Below are 22,301 nucleotides of genomic sequence, written 5' to 3'. Positions count from 1 at the left end.
GGTGTGGCAGTTGTTCACGATGTATGCACACTGCCCCTGTCGATGTTTGGTTCCTCTGCAGACATGTCGCATCACCATGGTACACATTACATGCAGCTGGGTACACCTGAGTAGATGGTCAGACTTGTTGACAGTCATCAGTGATGGGATTGTGGAATGTGATGATGGCATCAATGTGTGTTACACTGCCCTCGGACACATACGGTTTGCCTTGGCTTGACATGCTGTGGGACTTCCACATCAGCGGATCAATGGTATATGGCAGTCTCTCCGTGAGCAGCAGGGGGTGTTTAGCTGTTAGCCAACACTTGTGTGCCAGTTCCATGGCTATCACGCATTTGGGCTGCAGAAGGGGGGTTCCAGTGTTGGACCCACATGTTACTCCACATGACCGGTTCATGTGTACTCCGAGTTGCCTCTGCAATCCCGAATACATGACTAATAAAGGTGTCCCTATGCCTCCAAGGTGCCTCTTCTCAGTCAATGCTGGTGTGTTGCCACGGTGCATCCGGCAAGTCTGGCATGGTTTTCCGTGATAGTGGCTATGTGTCTATGTGTAGAGTAGCAAGATGCAAGCTGACTGTGTGGGATGAGACTCTGTATTGTGCATGTAGTCCATGACTGTGTGGGTATTGTGACATGTGCCATCCCCATGCATCCAACGTTGGCCAGGCCACCATTCACTGCATCCACCTGACTCAAGCTTGCAGGACATGGTTCTGCCACCTGTCCACACATACCTGGGTGCCCCCCAGGACACTCCACATGATCCCTGACCTCTGCGCATGGCTGTCGCTGTACTCAATATGTCTGTCGGCACGGTTGTGCGGCCACCCCCTCAGCTGGTTGGGCCCATCACGGGTGTGTATGGTGCTCCATGTCTGTCTTGCCTAATACAATGTGACCCATGTGTGTCCTGTGCCAGACTCAGGCCCCACGGTGTGGATGGTTGAAGTCAAATGAGAACTCAGGCATAGTTAGACTTTACAAGACACATGTAAGGTAATAATGCAATCAGTAGGCATCTTCTCTTTATGGTGTGACTTTTTATTTTGGTTGGGGTAGGGGGGGGGGGGGTTTGACATGAGGGGCTTTCCGGGTGTGTGGAATCCAAAGTTCACTAGGGGAGTTGGTGTCCTTGCCATTTGAAATCCTCAGAGTCCATGCCACAGTCTTTGTCAACATTCGTCAGACAGTGACCAGCAAGTCCATGTGGAAGAGAATGTCTTTTGATGCTGTGCTGCTGTTGCTCCAGTGGGCCAGGTGCCAGGCCAGGTGTCCTGGGAGATGGTGCTGTTGCGCCGACCCTCACGGTCTTTTCCGTGGGCGACTCGCCCTCCTGCGGGGACCCTCAGAAGCAGGCCGTGACGATGTTTGGGATGCTCCGTCGGATGTCTCGTCCTCCTCCTCATCCCTCCCTGTGGGTGGTGATGTTCTACGCCTGATGGCACAGGAAGGGTTGCCCATGTTGTCGGCCATCCTACGAAGTGTACTGTGAATTCCCGTGAACACCGTCACGAGCTCAGCCTGTCTGTCCTCCATCCTCCGTTGGTGTTGCAGTAGACAGGCATGTTGCTCTGCATGTTGCTGAGCCTGCTGGGTCTTGATCCCCTCGAGGATGGACACAACCTGGGCCATGCCCGTGGTGTCCTGCCGGTATGTGTCCAGGATGTTTCGGACATGGGAATATACCGGTTCCCCAGCCAACTGGTCAGGCTGGTGCCTCCGCCGTCCCCCACTCCCACCACCCCTGCCCACTTGCCCCTGGCCTGCCCTTGTGGGCACATCGGGTCTCCGGGACCCCTGAGGGGTGGCATTTGCGTTGTCGCCTGCCTCCTCCTGGGTGCCCGGGACACCGTGTCCCTCCTGGCCAGCCTGGCTGCATTGTGGTGGTGGGGCAGGGATACTGGGTGTCTCCTGGGATGTGGCAGGAGTGGGGGTGGTGGTTGGCCCAGTTGTACCTGACACAGGTGCTGCAGGTCGTTGGACACCAGAGGGGCCAGGTTGGTCGGGGTCGGGTTCGTCCACAGAGTGGTGAGAGTCGCCGCTGCCAGTGGCTCCGTCATCCCGCCGAGCTGGGTCCTGTGAGTCTTCCCCCCCAGTGTTGGGGGGTGATCAACGACGTTGTCCTGTGTGTGAGAGAGACAATGTTAATTTTGTGCCATGCTACATCCATGTTTCATTGTTTCAAAGTTGGCACATTGCCTCGGGGAATTTGGATATGTCTTGCCTTCCAGTGACATTGCACTTGTGCATGGGTATGTCCCTTGGCCACAGCTATTGAGACTTTACCTATGTGTGGCACAGTCTTACTTGCTGCGTCAATTGTGACAGCAGTCAGCAGTGGAGTGGCCAGGTTTTGCGAGCCATGCATTGGCGCCTTCCGTGTAGCACTGTACGTGTGCACATGGAGTGGTTCAACACACTTATATGATGCAGGTAGCTGTCGTTGTGCTCGTGCACAGGTTGTGACATGGCCCTGTGTTTTGCCATGGAGAAGAGGGGGGGTTCTGGCACTGGCCACCCTTGTCTACATGCACGCAGTCCACCTGCTGAGGAGCAGACATCCCCACACCCCACAAGGCTGATTTGCTCTCCCTGTGTGTCCCTTTCTCGCTCCCTCTCTGTCCCCCTCTCCCTCCCTCTGTGTGTCAGCCTCCTCCCTCTGTCCGTCTCCCTGTGTCTCCCTCCCTCTCTGTCCCCCTCTCCCTCCCTCCGTGTGTCAGCCTCCTCCCTCTGTTCGTCTCCCTGTGTGTCCCTCCCTCTCTGTCCCCCTCTCCCTCCCTCCGTGTGTCAGCCTCCTCCCTCTGTCCGTCTCCCTGTGTCTCCCTCCCTCTCTGTCCCCCTCTCCCTCCCTCCGTGTGTCAGCCTCCTCCCTCTGTCCGTCTCCATGTGTCTCCCTCCCTCTCTGTCCCCCTCTCCCTCCCTCTGTGTGTCAGCCTCCTCCCTCTGTCCGTCTCCCTATGTCTCCCTCCCTCTCTGTTCCCCTCTCCCTCCCTCTGTGTGTCACCCTCTGTCACCTCAGCCCAGCTTCCTGGGCACAGACTGTTAGCAGATCTTTGAATGGCCCTTGGATTGTTGATGTGAGTTTGTTTCTGATCTCCAGGCACCCATTGGGTGTAGTGTGTGTGTCTGCACTGCTGCTGTGGTGGTGTGTGCTGCCACTCTTTCACAGTGTTGGCTGTTCATTAGCTGCTGTCATGTGCAAGAACGTGCCGTCACCCCCATGTGTTGATGCAAGGCGTCCGCCATTTGCTGGCGAGTCTTTCCTGTGTGGGGACACACTGTTTGTCTGGCTGTGACCTAGGCCATATGGGCAGAGGGCATTGTTGTCTGCTTCTGAGTTGCACTATGTAATTTTTGGGGCCCACACTCCCACCATCCGGGTTACCGTGTCTTGTGTTGGTGTTTTCTGTGGCCTGTGACTTGACATTGTCCAGCTGGGTGCATGGGGCATGGTGGCGCTAGTGGCATGTGCGTGTTCATGGAGTGTGGTTGAGTCATGCGATAGCTTGGGGTGGTTGCGTGCCTGTTTGTGAGTTTGGTTGTGGATGACGTTCCCCCCATGTGAGGTGAGTTGTTTGTGTACTCACCCGGGTCTCAGAGTCCTTCTAATCCGTCCACTGCCACCACCGGCAGTATGGCCATCATCCTTTCCTCCCAGGGATGGTATTCTACGCGTCTGCGGGGCGGCCCTCCTCCAGTGACGTTGGCCTGGTTGTGTTCGTCCGTCATTTTGGCTCGGACCCTCCTCCGCAGATCGTACCACCTGGCTTGGCATTCATGCCTGGTCCTTCTGGTGTCCGCAACAGCATTCACAGCATCGACGATGGTCTGCCACATGGATGTTTTTTCTGAAATGGTGGTCTGTCTGACAAATGTTCCAAAGAGGTGTGGCTCAACTCTGAGGATGTCATCGACAAGGACCTCCAACTCTCGGCTAGTGAACTTTGGATTCTTGTTAGTGGGCATGGTGAGGGATGTGGGTGTGGATGGTGGGGGGGGGGGTGTGGATGGTTGTGGGTGTGTGGGTGTGGTTGTGCAGGTGTGTGTGTGAATGTGATGTGGGGGTGTTTGTGAAGGTGTGTGTGTGAAGGTGTGCAAGTGTAAGGTGTGGTAAAGCTTCTAGTATGGTGCTGTAGGTTGTCTGTGGGGTCTGGCAGCAGTGAGTCTGTTGCAAAGGCTCATGGTTTGTGTGTATGGGCCCTTTTTATTTGGTCCATTGGTGGGTGTGGCTGTGTTTGAAGTTTGGGTGGGTGTGTTATAAGGAGTGGTTGTGTTTTGGGCCTCTGTTTTGGATTTTGGCAGTTGCAGGTCAGTGATTGTGTTGTTTTTGAGCTTGTTGGACATGTTTAGTGGCTTTGTGCCATTCGAATGGTGTATTCTTGTGTTGTTTTGCTTTGTCCTGGTTGTGTACGTGCGTTTTTAGCGTGTGTACGGTGTGTTCTTCGGGCATTTTGTTGTACAGTGCTGTCCTTGTGTCTGGCTTGGTACGACTCGTACATGCGCGATGTTGTGTGGAGGTGCTGGTGTTGGGGCCTGGGGTACGCTCCATACGTCCGCGGGTGAGGGTACGGGTTGTACATACACGGTTGGGGGTACGACACGTACACGGGTGTACATACACGGGGGGTACGACACGTACATGGGTGTACATACACGGGTGGGGGTACGACTCGAACGTACACGGGTGTACATGCATGGGGGTACGACTCGTACAGGGGTGTACATACACGGGTGGGGGTACGACTCAAACGTACACGGGTGTACATACACGGGGGGTACGACACGTACACGGGTGTGCATGCACGGGTGGGGGTAAGACTCGTACACGGGTGTACATACACGGGTGGGGGTATGACTCGAACGTACACGGGTGTACATACACGGGGGTAGGACACGTACACGGGTGTACATACACGGGTGGGGGTACGACTTGAACGTACACGGGTGTACATACACGGGGGTTACGACTCGAACGTACACGGGTGTACATACACGGGGGGTAGGACACGTACATGGGTGTACATACACGGGTGGGGGTACGACTCGAACGTACACGGGTGTACATACACGGGGGTGGGACACGTACACGGGTGTACATACACGGGTGGGGGTATGACTCGAATGTACACGGGTGTACATACACGGGGGGTACGACTCGAACGTACACGGGTGTACATACACGGGGGTAGGACACATACACGGGTGTACATACACGGGTGGGGGTACGACTCGAACGTACACAGGTTGAAGTACTGGGTATTTTAAGCCCAGCGGTGCAGGGGAACACACCCTATGACTTCGGGGTTCTTCCTGTTTCAGACCTACAGAAACACAGAGTCTTCTGGATGAAGTCAAAGATCAGTTTATTGGCTGCAGACCAATTACAGGCGTCCTAGAAGTACAACAGCGTGTATGTTCTCTGGAGACTGCCGAAAATCACAGAAACGGGCTGTGTTTTGGGCCTCTGTTTTGGATTTTGGCAGTTGCAGGTCAGTGATTGTGTTGTTTTTGAGCTTGTTGGACATGTTTAGTGGCTTTGTGCCATTCGAATGGTGTATTCTTGTGTTGTTTTGCTTTGTCCTGGTTGTGTACGTGCGTTTTTAGCGTGTGTACGGTGTGTTCTTCGGGCATTTTGTTGTACAGTGCTGTCCTTGTGTCTGGCTTGGTACGACTCGTACATGCGCGATGTTGTGTGGAGGTGCTGGTGTTGGGGCCTGGGGTACGCTCCATACGTCCGCGGGTGAGGGTACGGGTTGTACATACACGGTTGGGGGTACGACACGTACACGGGTGTACATACACGGGGGGTACGACACGTACATGGGTGTACATACACGGGTGGGGGTACGACTCGAACGTACACGGGTGTACATGCATGGGGGTACGACTCGTACAGGGGTGTACATACACGGGTGGGGGTACGACTCAAACGTACACGGGTGTACATACACGGGGGGTACGACACGTACACGGGTGTGCATGCACGGGTGGGGGTAAGACTCGTACACGGGTGTACATACACGGGTGGGGGTATGACTCGAACGTACACGGGTGTACATACACGGGGGTAGGACACGTACACGGGTGTACATACACGGGTGGGGGTACGACTTGAACGTACACGGGTGTACATACACGGGGGTTACGACTCGAACGTACACGGGTGTACATACACGGGGGGTAGGACACGTACATGGGTGTACATACACGGGTGGGGGTACGACTCGAACGTACACGGGTGTACATACACGGGGATGGGACACGTACACGGGTGTACATACACGGGTGGGGGTATGACTCGAATGTACACGGGTGTACATACACGGGGGGTACGACTCGAACGTACACGGGTGTACATACACGGGGGTAGGACACATACACGGGTGTACATACACGGGTGGGGGTACGACTCGAACGTACACAGGTTGAAGTACTGGGTATTTTAAGCCCAGCGGTGCAGGGGAACACACCCTATGACTTCGGGGTTCTTCCTGTTTCAGACCTACAGAAACACAGAGTCTTCTGGGTGAAGTCAAAGATCAGTTTATTGGCTGCAGACCAATTACAGGCGTCCTAGAAGTACAACAGCGTGTATGTTCTCTGGAGACTGCCGAAAATCACAGAAACGGGCTGTGTTTTGGGCCTCTGTTTTGGATTTTGGCAGTTGCAGGTCAGTGATTGTGTTGTTTTTGAGCTTGTTGGACATGTTTAGTGGCTTTGTGCCATTCGAATGGTGTATTCTTGTGTTGTTTTGCTTTGTCCTGGTTGTGTACGTGCGTTTTTAGCGTGTGTACGGTGTGTTCTTCGGGCATTTTGTTGTACAGTGCTGTCCTTGTGTCTGGCTTGGTACGACTCGTACATGCGCGATGTTGTGTGGAGGTGCTGGTGTTGGGGCCTGGGGTACGCTCCATACGTCCGCGGGTGAGGGTACGGGTTGTACATACACGGTTGGGGGTACGACACGTACACGGGTGTACATACACGGGGGGTACGACACGTACATGGGTGTACATACACGGGTGGGGGTACGACTCGAACGTACACGGGTGTACATGCATGGGGGTACGACTCGTACAGGGGTGTACATACACGGGTGGGGGTACGACTCAAACGTACACGGGTGTACATACACGGGGGGTACGACACGTACACGGGTGTGCATGCACGGGTGGGGGTAAGACTCGTACACGGGTGTACATACACGGGTGGGGGTATGACTCGAACGTACACGGGTGTACATACACGGGGGTAGGACACGTACACGGGTGTACATACACGGGTGGGGGTACGACTTGAACGTACACGGGTGTACATACACGGGGGTTACGACTCGAACGTACACGGGTGTACATACACGGGGGTAGGACACGTACATGGGTGTACATACACGGGTGGGGGTACGACTCGAACGTACACGGGTGTACATACACGGGGGTGGGACACGTACACGGGTGTACATACACGGGTGGGGGTATGACTCGAATGTACACGGGTGTACATACACGGGGGGTACGACTCGAACGTACACGGGTGTACATACACGGGGGTAGGACACATACACGGGTGTACATACACGGGTGGGGGTACGACTCGAACGTACACAGGTTGAAGTACTGGGTATTTTAAGCCCAGCGGTGCAGGGGAACACACCCTATGACTTCGGGGTTCTTCCTGTTTCAGACCTACAGAAACACAGAGTCTTCTGGGTGAAGTCAAAGATCAGTTTATTGGCTGCAGACCAATTACAGGCGTCCTAGAAGTACAACAGCGTGTATGTTCTCTGGAGACTGCCGAAAATCACAGAAACGGGCTTCTCCTTAAATATAGATTTTCCTGCCTCAGGCATACATTCCTAGGTTTACGATATGGCTATCACAAGTATACATTACAAACGAAAAAGTAGAGTCATGATGACCATCCCACATTCCAGCGAAGCCAGCCCGCAATTATTTACACAGTAAAGCTCAGATCCCCCATCAGATATCGATAGGCCCCAATAAACATGAGCATCTCCTGTTTTGGGAAACAAGCCATAAAGCAGGAACAGTCAGGTGTGAAAGAGATTAGCTGGAGGCTCGTGTAGGATGAAAAGACTTTATGGTGTGTCAAGCCCTGATGCTAATCACAGGTGGCCAGAGGACGGGGAACTCGTGAGACCAGTTTGACCTGGGGCAGCGGAGCCAAGCTGCCCAGGTCACAGAAAAGTCAAAGAAGGCCACATGTGCTTTAAAAGGCCCGTTTTCGCTTCATGCTATAGCCTATGTGAGGGCAACCATAAGATGGCCACCGATACAAAATGGAACCCACGTAGTGATGTGAAATAGCGTATACACAGTGCATTCATAGCTAAAACGTTACAGAAAGCACTCGTACATACCGCATTAACCATTCGCGGTTCACTAATACTGGGATAGACAGGGGTAGGGCCTTGCCTCATACGCGGTCCCAAATTCTAAAGTACGACAGGGTGTACATGCACGGGGGGTACGACTCGTACAGGGGTGTACATACACGGGTGGGGGTATGACTCGAACGTACACGGGTGTACATACATGGGGGGTATGACTCGTACACAGGTGTACATACACGGGTGGGGGTATGACTCGAACGTACATGGGTGTACATACACGGGGGGTACGACTCGAACGTACATGGGTGTACATACACGGGGGGTAGGACACGTACACGGGTGTACATACACGGGTGGGGGTACGACTCAAACGTACACGGGTGTACATACACAGGGGGGTGGGACACATACACGGGTGTACATACACGGGTGGGAGTACGACTCGAATGTACACGGGTGTACATACACGGGGGGTACGACTCGAACGTACGGGGCTGGGGGGGTGTTCGGCGCGTATGCGGGCACATGTCTCCATGGTTGCTATGGGAGTTCGATGCGGACGGTGTTTTTTCCATACGGTTGTAACATCAGACGCACTGGATGGATCGTGATTCCGCGGTCGGACTTCACTTTTCACATTTGTACGGTAAATCGTCCGGGGACGTGTCGGACACATTTTCCGACCCGAGGACGTGTGGGGAATAATTCCCAATGCGATTGGTATGGTCTTTTTCCCATGCGAATCGTAATTGGCAGTTTGTACGGCACTTGTACGATTCGTACGGTAAAAAGACCCGATACGAGTCGTACGGGCCATTTTTTTACCGGATCGTGATCGGCACCCAAATGTGTTAAAAGTTATCTGTCATCTGCAACAATATACAGCACAACAGATCTCACAGTAGAGTGAAATACTTCTTAACATCACTGTCTCTTTGCTTTTGGATTTAAAAATTTTGATTTTTAGTAAACTAGTAAACAATATAAATTCCCACAAAAGCAATAAAAAAGGTTTCCAATGAAATCCCTTCAGTTATGATAACTTATTCTCAACTCCCAACTGTGAGCAACTGTAACTTAACACCATTAGTTCCAGAACAATGTTTCCCAAAATTGATCACTGTGGTTGAGTACAGTTGAAATATACTCTTAAAAGACAAATGTCTTGTAAGATATGTCGTAAATCGGAGATTAGCTTATTTTCTGTAATACAGAGTACACATATATTTTGATTTTGTGTATGATGTAATATTGTGATGTGCTGGAATTTTGCAAGACGGGGCAGGTAGATCTCTCCAACTGCTCTTATTATTATCTTAATTTTCATATGTTTAAAAACCTATATAGCTTCCAAGTCACACACTTTGTATGGTCTTCTATCTGATCAACTGAAATCTCAGAATAGTTAGTTAATAGCTTTCATTTATTTTCACTGGAAGTCTGATATATTAATTTTGTTATCTAAACTAGATTAACTTGATTTTAGATATTTCTGATCACTTGTTCTGAATGCAGCTTTTGCTAGTTGTTCAAAAATATGTAAATGTGCTACTTTATTGAAGATTTACTGTGATTGGTGTTCTTTCCTATGTTGGAATTTTATGAATGTTCATTTTCATTCATTTCTCTGAAGACAGTTTGAAGCATGTATTTTTATTTATCAAGAAATCAGAAATGACTACAACTGTGCAAATTATTTGTCACATGTCCTAATTACAAGAATACATGCTTACATTTCCAGCAGTATTCCGGGTTGATCTTTACATTAACAACAAAACCAATAGGCATTATTTTTAATTGAAACTTCCGCTCATCAATGTCCAGGTGGTGTGTTAGGCGGACGCGTCGATCTCCCACGTCTGTGCATGTTTCCCTGGCTCTACACATGATGGATACATCCTGAGCGTCGTCCCCAGTTGACGTCTCAGCTGCAACGTGACTGTGCCTGGATTGTTGTTAGGTGATGTTTCACATGTATGTCGTAGTGTGTGTTGATTGCATGTCAGATAGTGCTCTGTTGTCAAACAACTGAACTTTTTTTTTGTGTTCTGTGTAGGTGACTCTAGATTCCCCAACCTTCCCTGGTTGCTGACCCCTATGCGCAACACAGTCACCTCTGTAGAAGTGTGGTTCGATGAGGCACAGGGTCATACCATGCAAGTGGTTGAGGGTACATTTTGTCTCCTGAAAACAAGGTTCCTGTGTTGGCCCGATAAAAAGGTGTGCAAGATTATCACAGCTGCATTCTCTACAACCTTGCAATCCAGCAGGAAATTCCACTGATACTGGATGACGGAGAGCCAGCAGCCGCCAGCAAGGGACATTCCCGGCTTGGGACATGATGCTAGGGATGATGAAGATGATATTGGGAATTTACGACAAGAACTTAGCTGCAACTTCTTCACCTCAATGTAAGTATTTAATAAGAGGTATCACCCCAAAAAGGTTTTTTGTGTGTTGCTTTTGTCCAATGTGTATGTATGCTACTGAGTGTATCTCAATTATCATAAGGTTTGTAGTGATTTTCTAAAACAAATTTTACAGGTGATATGTAAAATGATACACCAAATACTAGCTTGTGTTCACACTGACATTTGTATGCTTTAGCTGAGACTGTTAGCAACACTGAACATTTGTGGAAATCCCTGGAATGTGCTTCCTTCAGAACTGATGGTTATTTATTTTTAGTTGTGAGCATTTTGTTACTGTGTGATGTGTTTTGAGTTTGGGTTAAGGTTAAGGTGCAAGGTTGTATCAGTAAAATACACCTGTGCTCTACATTGAGGTGTGCCTTGTCTGTTTACACACATCCAAAGGTTATTCTGAAACAAAACATATTCCATGATGATCTGTTTCGCTGGCAAAGAATATTGTTAGTGCTTGTAAACTGCGATATCTTTCCAGACAGTGGACTTAAATTGAATCAGCATCATGTACTATGGGTTGTGTGATAACCTGTATGTGTCTATCTATCATGCTGTGACAGGCAACATTTACTCCCTAGTCAGTAGTTCACATTTTTGAAGTGATTTATTATCCAATGCTGTTCTCACTTTCTTCTCTGCGATTTTGTGCGTCATTTCAATCTGTACATTTGTGTCTCAAAGTCACAACATGAGCAAGTATTTTGTGCAAAGTGATTTATTTTAGGGCATGACGTTATGATGAAAATTCACAGACTGAGGGAGTGCTCAACAAAACATAATAAACAAAGTGCAGAGAGGAGTTGGTAGTTTTTGTAGAAGAAGTCTTCAGAAGTAAATCCACAGTTATGTGGGTCCAAAGTCCAACTTAGACCCTCCAGCCAATGTGGGACAGTTCAATGACAGTCACCAAAGTGAACCGCTGGCACACAATGGAGGGTATCTGGAGCAGGTTGTCACTTCCTGGGGGTAATGCGTAGCCTTCTGTCTTCCACTAATCCTTCTTTGGATGATCCCTCCCATGTTTAATAGGGGGGACCCTGTGACTGGTGCAGTTGTTGATACACCAAATGTTAAGGGCACACAGGAAGGTGTGGACATGTTGGTGCCAATCTGGCGGAGGCAGATGAGAATGTCCCTATGCACCGCATCAGGTCATCAATTTTGTCCATATACCTGTCCATTTTCTCATAGGGCGCTGCCTGCTGCTGTTGCCTGGTCCTGAGGTCCTCATGGTCCTGAGGATCCCAACTATGGCCAAACTCGCCTTGTGACTCCTTATATGTATGGAATATTCTAGAGATGTTTTGGGTCTCCTCATCAGCATCACCAGCTTCATAATAGCGCAGGTCCCCATGGCCCCTCCCATCACCCCTACCCACCCGAACAGGACCAGTTGGTGGTGGCACAGTCGACACTGAACCTCATTCCTCGATGATAGTGGTGATGTTGTCCCCCAACTTCAGAGTGCCCCGTGTTGTTGTGCTGTCGGTGGTGGCTCGGGCTGGTGTGTCCGTGAGGGTAGGGTTCAGCTGAGTATTTTCAGCTAAGGCAGGAGTTGTCGCAGAGGATGCTGATGTTACTGCATCTAGTGCTGTGGACTGACCCACAACTGAAGTGCCAGGTAGTTCACCATCATCCGAAGATGGTTGAGACCAAAATGCCAGAGAGCTCAGGGTCAACCAGAGTCTGGGACTGGCTGTCTTTGTTTGTTCCAGAGGTGTTCGCAGCTCACCCTGTGGGTACATAAATGACACTATGATTGATGTGAATGTCCACTGCCCCTCAAATCATACACAACACATAGGCTACTGAACCTAATGATGAGTTAATGTACATAGATTGGAATTCTTTGGCCATGATGCTGGCCTATGTTTTTGTAGAACAATGTCATTTGGACAAGATGGGGATTGATGGCCTGCCCAGCTCTGTGCAAACATAGGCATGTTGTTTTTGGTTGACATTACATGTCCATTGACATTGACTGCTTTGTGACACCCTGTGAATGACACAGGTGTGTTGGAGATTTCCACATCTGCACTTTCACGTCATACACCTACTCTTTTTCTCTCAATGTAGTTATTTTTTAGGCCTGTGTACTGGGCTTAGTGCATGTCTTTAGCAGTCACACTGTTGTGGTTCCCTACACACTCACAGTATGGTATTTTTTCAGATGTTTTTTGGCTGGCTGTGAGCGAGGTCCTTCTTGTTCTCATCTTTCTATACACATGTGAATAGCTTTGAGTAGCACAATGTGTTACTGCTTAGCTTTGTGCCTACACAGATCATGTATTATGTACATTGAAACCATAGACAGATTAGTTCACAAACTCAGATTCATGTCATATTGTGGCAAAGACCTCTGATGAGCATAGGTTTGATTGCTTGTATACTAATAGTGAAACTTACACACATCCACCCACCCAGCCCCACCAGGCCACCAGGAAGAGTATTGTCCAGACAATGCTGGTAAGTGTACTTGCAAGATGTTTGTCGCTGGTGGCTGGTGTTTGCATCACAGAGGTAAATGTGGTAGTTGTGATAGTTTCAGACATCAGTCCGCAGTGTATGAAATCTTGGTAGTACATATGAAATCTTGGTAGTACACATGAACTCACTTTGAGGAAGTCATTCCCCCCAATGAAGTTGTGGTGCTATGTGTGTGGAGGAGGGTTTGCTGTTATTCATACTCCCATCAGGCCCTGTCCTACATACACATTCCCACCCAACCACCCAACCTAGATATATGCTTTCCTAACATTGAGTGGAAATGTACTTCCAAGATGTCTGAGACTATGGAAAGGTGTCTGCCTTTGGTCCACATACCATCAGTGCCTTGTGCTCCAAACGCCATTCACCAAGCTCAGGTATTTTGTTGTGACATTCACACTCACTGTCAGGTTAAGAATGTTTCATTGTGGGCCTGTAGGGCTGTGTGGGAGTAGGAGTGTTTTCAATGGCCTGATCTTCCATCAGGCCCTGTACTACAAACACACATTCCAACGTGCAAACACAGCACCCCGAGAGTGAGTGGATATGCACTGACAAAGAGGGCTCACACTGGTGCCTGACGTTTGGAGCACAAGGCTCTGTTGGTAGTTGTGGAAAAGTCAGACACCAGTGCTCAGTGAAATGCATCCTGCTAGTAAATTTGGACTCACTGTGGGTAAGCTTAGTTCCTGTTGGGCTGTTTGTGCTGGGTGGGAAGGTATATGTTGGACAGGGCCTGATGTAAGTTGTAGCCTTTCCAAATACTCCTCCTCCCACCCAGCCCAACTTACTCCTCTAAGACAATGGCTAACTGTCAGTGAAGGGATTTATACTAGCAAGGAGGCTGACACTGCTGCAAGATGTTAACCTTGAAGGCAACTTCCAAACAGGCCTTGTGCACCAAACACCATGCACCAGTGTCAGCCATCTTGCCAGTGCACTGGTCCTCACTGTGAGGTAAGCATAGGCACAGAGGAGTTAGCAGGGCTGGGTGAGAGGATGAGTATTTGCAATAGCTATAACTCCCATCAGGCCTTGTCCCACACACACCTTCCCACCCAGCTCCAGAAGTCTACCTGTAACGCAGCTTCCCTGACAGTGAGTGGGAATGTACTTGCAAGATGTCTGACACTGGTGAATGGTGCTCCCAGCAGGGCATAGTGGTCCACAAAACCAGTCCCCTGCGTCAGCCATTTTGTCAGTCCGTTTCCACTCACCATCAGGGACAGCATGGTCCCATGTGTGCTGTTTGAGCTTGGTGGGAAGGTGTGTGGAGGACAGTGCCTGATGGAAGATGTAGTCATTGTAGACACTCCTCCTCCCAGGCACCACAACTAGGCCATCATGAAGAGTGATGTCCTGACAATGAGTACAGTGTACATTCAAGATGGCTGATACTGGGGCCTGCTGTTTGCTTTGCCCACAACTCCCATCAAGGCATGTGCTCCTGACACCCGTCCCCAGTGTCAGCTACCTTGCCAGTCCTTTTCCAACCACTATCAGGTAAGCATGTTTTCTGGTGGGCTTGTTAGGCTGTGTGGGAGGAGTATTATTTGCACAGATTTCAAATCCCATCATGCCCTGTCTTCCAAACACCTTCCCATCCAGCCCAAAGACAACACCTGGGACTATGCAGTCCCTGAGAGTAAATGGAAATGTACTGGCAAGATGGCAGACACTGGGGCATGGTGTTTGTAGCACATGGGCATGATGGTTTTTGGCTTCAAAATCAACACCATGTAGCAGTGAGAGTCATTTTTCAAGTACACTTCTCCACACAGGTAACCATAGACCCAGATGAGCTATTTGGTACGGGTATGAGGAGGAGTGTTTGTTGTGACTACAAATCCCATCAGGCCTGTGCCTACACACACCTTCCAAGCCATCCCAACCAGCCTACCTGTGACTCAGCTTTCCTGAGAGTATGTGTAACTGTGCTGGCAAGCTGGCTGATGCTGGTTACTGTTGTTTGGAGCAGAAGGTCTTGCTGTGAGTTTGTAAGTAGTATGTACATGGTTCAAATTTGATAACGTTCACATTTCATTTCAGGTAGGTTGTTGGTCAATATGGCATACACATCACCTGCTCATTAACTTTTGTTTTTAGAAACTTGGAAAACAGTCATTAGTATCACTGTAACCTTGACAGTTATGTCCATGGATGTGTATTTGGAAACAATATTTCTAATGGGCAGTTAGTACTCACCAGACTCATGTGACCCTGATATTCCATAGACGTCCCCGGTGGAAGGATGTCACGCACCTTCTCCTCCCAGGAAGTGTAGTGCAAGGGTGGTGGCTCTGGGAGTGTTCTCTGGCCATCAGTTTCTTGACCATCTGTCGTGTAGTTCCTAGGAATCACCAGGACCTGCTTGTTTCAGATGACCTAAACTGAGGGCTTGGTGTCCCAACTGCTTCCGGACACCCCCACAGGATATGTCAGCCGTTAAACCAGCTAGCTCTATAGTGCAACTACTACCCCCTGTATAAAACAATCATGAATGCTTTGAAAACAAGCAGGAATGTTTTGAAAATAATAATAAGTGTTTTTCCAAACAAATGCATACATGCAGAGTTGGCTGTTGGCCAAAGATGAAAAAAAAGTGGTGACCTTATACAGAGTAATTATGCTGTGCCTAAGGACATGTTTATGTATGTCAGGTACAGGTAGTATACTAAGAGCCTGGTGTGGAAGAGACAGGAGTAAGCCACTAGGTAAAAGGTCACAGGTTTCAGAACCTTGTGGATTGGACAATGTATGTAAAAAGGGGTATTCATGACAGGACTAGCCTAAAGGACATAACACCTCCTTCGCACACCATAGTACCTGTTCCTGATATCATCCTTTGTGCGCATGCAAGGAGCTTGAGCATTGACCTTGTTGACTATCCTGTCCCACATCCTATTTCTCTGGAATAGGGAGGTTTGTTGGACTTGGTTCCCAAATGACTGTGGCTCTACTCTGAGTATTTCACCAACAAGCACTTCCAACTCCTTCTCTGTGACCCTAGCTGCCTCTTTGGGGCATGGTGAGGGTGAGGATAAAGATGGAGATGAGGGTGAGTGTTAAGGTTAAGTTGAGGGTGAGTGTGAATAAGTAAAACAATGTGTGTTTGAGGGTATACTTTGGCAAAATAAAAATGTGTGCAAGTTGTGTTGTGGATGAAGTGTGAGTGTAAGAGGCAGAGAGCAGTGAGTCTGTGGCTATTTATGTGTCCTCCCAGCTGCTCAGTTTGTGCAGAGGATCATGGTCATCTATTTGGCCCTTTATATAGGTGGATTGGTGGGTGCAGCTAATTTTTTAACATTTGTTTGGCTTTGCCAATGTTTGTTTTGACATTATTTGACATTTTTAAGTTGCCTTTTGTGACACAAACCGACACGGTTCATAAACCGAGTCGGATGCATCGTCATTTGCTCGCCGGTTAAACCGAGTCTGATCCGTAACCGGAATTCTAGTCTTGAGCATTTCCGAACAAGTCGGTTGCATCGGACCTGTTTCCTGACGGCTCGGTCGGATGGATTGCGGTTGAGTCTGTCAGAAAGCATTCCGGAAATTATTTAGTTCCAATGCTTTCCGTAAGAGATTGTAATCGGGCCCTTTGCACGGCCTTCTATTAGATCATCTGAAGCCTTAGAATAGTGAGTTAGTGGCTTTTGTCTATAGTATTTGACTGATATATTAATTTTGATACCCAAACTGGAATGATTTGATCATATTTTCGGAAGGCATATTTTGCTAGTTTTTCGGAAAATTGCAAATGAGTTGCTTTATAGCAGATTAAAAGTTATTGATATTCTTTCTGAAGATGGAATTATATGTTAATTTTCAATCATTTCTCTGATGACAGTTTGCAGCAAGTATTTTCATTCAACAAGTTGTGAGAAAATATTACAACTATGTAAATATAAATATTGCAAATGCATTGCTGCATATACAAATCAGTTTCATAGAAATATTTTGTCATATGTCATAAATACAAGAATACAGACTCACATTTCCATCAGTATCCCGTGTCTATCTTCACATATAATGATAAAACTAGTAAACAGTGCTTTGCCATTAAATTTGAAATGTGCAATAAGCTAGTACTATGTGCGTATAGATTCAAATATCTACTTGTACAGAGATTCAAAGTGCATCAACAATTTTGTGCTCAAGATTTTAAAGCTAAAGAGGTGTTCTCATGAGGATGATAACAATAAACAGAGAAAGCTGAATTACTCTAAAATAAATCTGTCTATTTCAACGCAGTTGGACAGAAAAATAAGAAAAGTAAAAACTCCAAAATTGGTGAGGAGTCCATTTAGGTAAATCAGGCTTCCAAATGTGGATTATCTGACTGTGTGTGCAAATATGCTAGCAGGGAAGTTGTTTATGCATTCATGTGTTGAAATCATGCAATATATTCCTTCATTTCAGACATCTGTGGTCATTCGCTTAGCTAGGTAGATAGATTCGCACCTTAGAAAGGCAGGAAGATGCAGTCATGATCTGATTGGGATCCCTTTAGTATACAGGAAAGGACCATAGCTAACATGCCTCTGTATATAACTGAATGATGCATAACATTTTCAAAACCATAAAAAAATGCCTATTAATTTAATATATATTCACATTTCTTCATGTACAACTCTCATCATGTTAACAATTACTCACACTTAAACATTATTCTTTTGATTACTCCTGAAAATCTATTGTTATTGTAAATTAGAGAGGCACAGGAATAGGCCTAATTAAGAAACCTGAGAAATCAGTAACTTTCTCAAAACACAAGATATTTTCTAGTGGAATGATGTCTAATAGCCTATATTCAAATCCTAAACAGAACCTTGCTAAAAAATCCAGTTTATTTTGGACTGAAAAACTTCCTTTGTAGGGAATTTGGACTTGAAATCTCCCTTTTGATTGACTTCAAGGCATTAAAACCTCAAACAAGCAGACAAACAGCACATTTTTATTCTCCTGTTTTGATGAGGAGAGATGGAATGGTCTCTGCTTGCTGAAGTTGGATTCTACCCCACAGTTATAGATAAGCATGCAGCTAACACATGCATTTTATATCTTGAATTTTTTTTTACTTCATGCAATAATGACACATCAATCAGAATAAACCAATTTTATATAGAAAACGTTCACCTGTGGATTCCGATAGCAGACTACTTTTTCCCAGTACACCATTTCCACTCACAGCAGAGACTTTGAATGTGTACAGGTTGCCAGGTAATAAATTTGTGATGGACGCATTTTCGTACAACGTTGTCACATTTGAGGCTGGATTTCCTAAAACTTGCACGAAATAGGAGCTTTTGTTGCCAGTCGGTGGTAGCCAGCTCAAAGAAATTGAATCAATGATGATGACTGCCACATTTAGATTGTTGGTTACATTGCATACTGAAATGAGAATTTGGAATATGGAGTAACATTCATAAAATTATTTACAGAATTCTCAGAAGTTGTTTTCCTTACAGATAAACTATAGCAAATTCTTTAAATGTTATCGGTCATTGGCAATAATATGCAGCATGACTGATCTCACAGTAGAGAGAATTACTTCCTAACATCACTGGTTCTTTGATTTTGGAACTCAAAATTAAGTTTTCTCCTAAAGAAATATAAATTCCCAAAACAGCAATGTAAAAACGTTTTCAAATAAGTCGCTTCAGTTATGAGGCCTTATTCTCAACCCCCAACTTTGAGAACCTGTAACTCAATTCTATTCTTTCTAGAAAAACATTTCCCCAAATTCATCACTGATACAGCGGTTACATTTAGTTGAAATATACACTTAAAAGACAATGATTCTCTCTTGCAACGTATGTGGTGAATTAGAGATTAGCTTATTTTCTATTGTACAATGAGTACACATATATTTTGACTTCATGTACACTGTAAAATTCTGATGTGCCAGAATTTTGCAAATCAGGGCAGGCAGAGCCCTCCAACTGCTTTTATTATTTTGTTAATTTCTATACATTTAAAACCTATATAGCTTCCATGTCACAAACTTTGTATGGTCCTCTATCTGATCAGATGTAATCTCAGATTTGTGACTTAATAGCTTCTATCTATTTCCATCATTTGACTGATATATTCATTTTGTTCTCCCAGCTAGAATGGATTGATTTTAGACAAATTTACCAAGCAGATGCCTTGACCACAAAGAGCATATCATGCTGAACGATTCAGTGGTGGTCCCATCCTCTTAGGACCACCCCAAGCACAATTATGGGCAAAAATGCAATCCCAACCAAAGGCCCTGGAAAGCATTATGGGACGAGATTAGCAATGGGCAGTGAATACTATAGCATCCAATATCAAAATAATTCTATGCAGCTTCATGAAAGGGGTTCAATGCTTTTGCATTTGACTCATGAGGGACACCTAGTAACGACTAGTGGAACTGCAGCTTGATGTAATAATTTCAATGCTTTTGCATTTGACTCATGAGGGACACCTAGTAACGACTAGTTGAACTGCAGCTCTTTGAAGAATTATTTAGATTTTGGATACTATAATATTCACTGCCCACTGCTAATCTCATCCCATAATGCTTTGCAGGGCCTTTGGTTGGAATTGGTTGGGATTGTATTTTTGCCCATAACTGTGCTTGGGCTGGTCCTAAGAGGATGGGACCACCACCGAATTGTTCAGCAAGATGTGCTGTTTGTTTTCAAGGCATCTGCTTGGTTCTCGCCAAGGTTAGGGAGGATCCCAAAATCATCACCTCTCTCACTGCTTGCTAAATTTTCATTTTCACTTTTGTGAAATGACAATTTGCATTTTATCATATAAAAGACAGAGATACTTGGTATTTTACCAAAAGTATATGAGGTTTCTGTTTTATTAATTGGGATTCCAACGGATCACGGATCATTGAGTTTTTGTTCAACTTCGTTAAATTCTGCAAAGTAGCAATCCGCCATTTACGCCCACCCTTAATAATGATGAAAAAAAGTTGTTTCAAAATCTTTCTGCTGAGGAAACTAAGTTACTAAAAATAAGCCTCTTTAACTCAACACAGTTAGGCAAAAAATAATTTAAAAAAAACTCCAGAATTGGTGATGAGTCCATTTAGGTAAATGGGGCTTGCAAATGTGGATTTACTGACTTTGAGCAAATATGCTGGCAGGGAAGTTGTTTCTGTGTTCATGTGTTTCAACTCCAGCAATACATTCCTCCTTCTCAGACATTTGTGGTCATTGTCTTTGCCTAGTAGTTAGATTCACACCTTGGAAATGCACAAAAATGCAGTCCTGATATGATTGGGATCCCTTTAGTTTTCAGGAAAGAAGCTACATAACATATTTCTGATTTAATTGAATGATGCATAACATTTTCCAAAAACTAAAAGAAACTTTATGTAAAACTCTCACTATATTAAACATTGCTCACAATTAAACCTTATTATTTTGATTATTCCTGAAAATCTATTCCTAATGTAAATTAATCAGACACACTATAAGGACTAATTAAGAATTCCTGAGAAATCAGTAACTTTCTCAAACACACAAAATATGCTTTGTGAAATGATATCCAACAGCTTAAATTAAAAAGCCTAAAGATAAACTTGCTTAAATCAATCCAGATTGTTTTGGCCTGGAAATATCACTTGTAAGGAATTTGGACTGAAAATGCCCTTATCAGTTTACTTCAAAAGGCTTGAAAACCTCACATAAGCAGACAAATAGCATATTTTCGTTCTCCAGTTTTGATAAGGAGAGATGGAATGGTCTCCGCTTGCTGAAGTAAATTATTGCCACCAGTTGAGGGTATGCATGCAGCTAACACGTGCATTTTGTAAACTTCAAGAAAGTATTATTACATGCAATAATGGCACATCCATCAAAATATGCCAATTTAATAGAGAAATCGCTCACCTGTGAATTCCGATAACATACTACTTTTTCCCAGTACACCATTTACACCCACAGCAGAGACTTTGAATGTGTACAGGTTGCCAGGTATTAAATTTGTGATGGACACATTTTCATACAACGTTGTCTCATTTGAGGCTGGATTTCCTAAAACTTGCACTAAATAGGAGCTTTTGTTGCCAGACGGTGGTAGCCAGCTCAAAGAAATTGAATCAATGGTGATGTTTGTCACATTTAGATTGCTGATTACATTGGGTACTGAAACAAAAAAATAAAATGTGATGCGACATTCGCACAAATTTTACATAATTTTCTGAAATATTTTTCCTAACAGATAATTACAGAAAAAGGTAAAAAATGTACCTGTCATCAACAACAATATACAGTATGATAGATTTCTAATACAGTGAGATACTTCCTGACACCATCGCCTCTTTGATTTCAGAATTGAAAATTGAAACTTACACTTAAGAATATGATATCCCTTAAGACCAATAAAATGTTTTTCCAATTAAAATCCTTTTGCTATGATACTTTATTCTCAACTATTAACTGTGATGGACATTAAAAAATGTCCATTATTTCTAGAAAAGCGTTTCCCAAAATTGATCACTGATACAGTGTTTAAGTACTGTTAAAATGTACACTTAACAGAGAATTAGCTTTTCTTTTAATATATGTGGTAGTTCGGAGGTTAGCTTATTTTCTTACTCACAATGACTACACATATATTTTGATTTCATGTATGATATAATATTCTGATATGCTGGAATTTTACAAATCAGGGCAGCCAGATTATTGCAACTGCTCTTTATTTTTTATAATTTGTATGCTACTGAAAACCTATATAGTTTTCAGGTCACATACATTGTATGGCCTTCTACTGGATCATCTGAAGTCTCAGAATAGTGAGTTAGTGGTTTTTGTCTATTTTTAATATTTGACTCACATATTAATGTTGTTACCCAAACTGAATTGATTTGTTTTGAGATATTTCTGATCACTTTTTCAGAAACCACCTATTGCAAGTTTTTGGAAAATTTGTAAATGAGTTGCTTTATAGCAGATTAACAGTTATTGATATTCTTTCTGAAGATGGAATTATATGAATGTTTATTTTCATTAATTTCTTAGATGACAGTTTGCAATTAGTAA

General features: G+C 45.6%; 1 protein-coding gene across 1 annotated transcript in view; it reads right to left on the bottom strand.

Annotated features, from left to right (window-relative positions):
- LOC146788609 (mucin-4-like) overlaps positions 1 to 21,201 on the bottom strand; it is a 139,425-nt gene extending 118,224 nt beyond the window's left edge. Inside the window, exons 1-2 of the mRNA XM_085633181.1 lie at positions 21,150 to 21,201; positions 18,409 to 18,663 (exon numbers count right to left, since the gene is read on the bottom strand). Of these exons, the coding sequence (XP_085489307.1) occupies positions 18,409 to 18,663; positions 21,150 to 21,168 (274 nt within the window). The 5' untranslated portion in view covers positions 21,169 to 21,201. The remainder of the gene's footprint in view (positions 1 to 18,408; positions 18,664 to 21,149) is intronic.
- Between the last annotated feature and the right edge of the window lie 1,100 nt (positions 21,202 to 22,301).

Source organism: Triturus cristatus, chromosome 11, assembly GCF_964204655.1.
Source record: "Triturus cristatus chromosome 11, aTriCri1.1, whole genome shotgun sequence".
Classification (NCBI taxonomy): domain Eukaryota; kingdom Metazoa; phylum Chordata; class Amphibia; order Caudata; family Salamandridae; genus Triturus; species Triturus cristatus.
The sequence above is the reverse complement of the archived record's forward strand: the minus strand, read 5'-3'. Positions and strand labels throughout refer to the sequence as shown.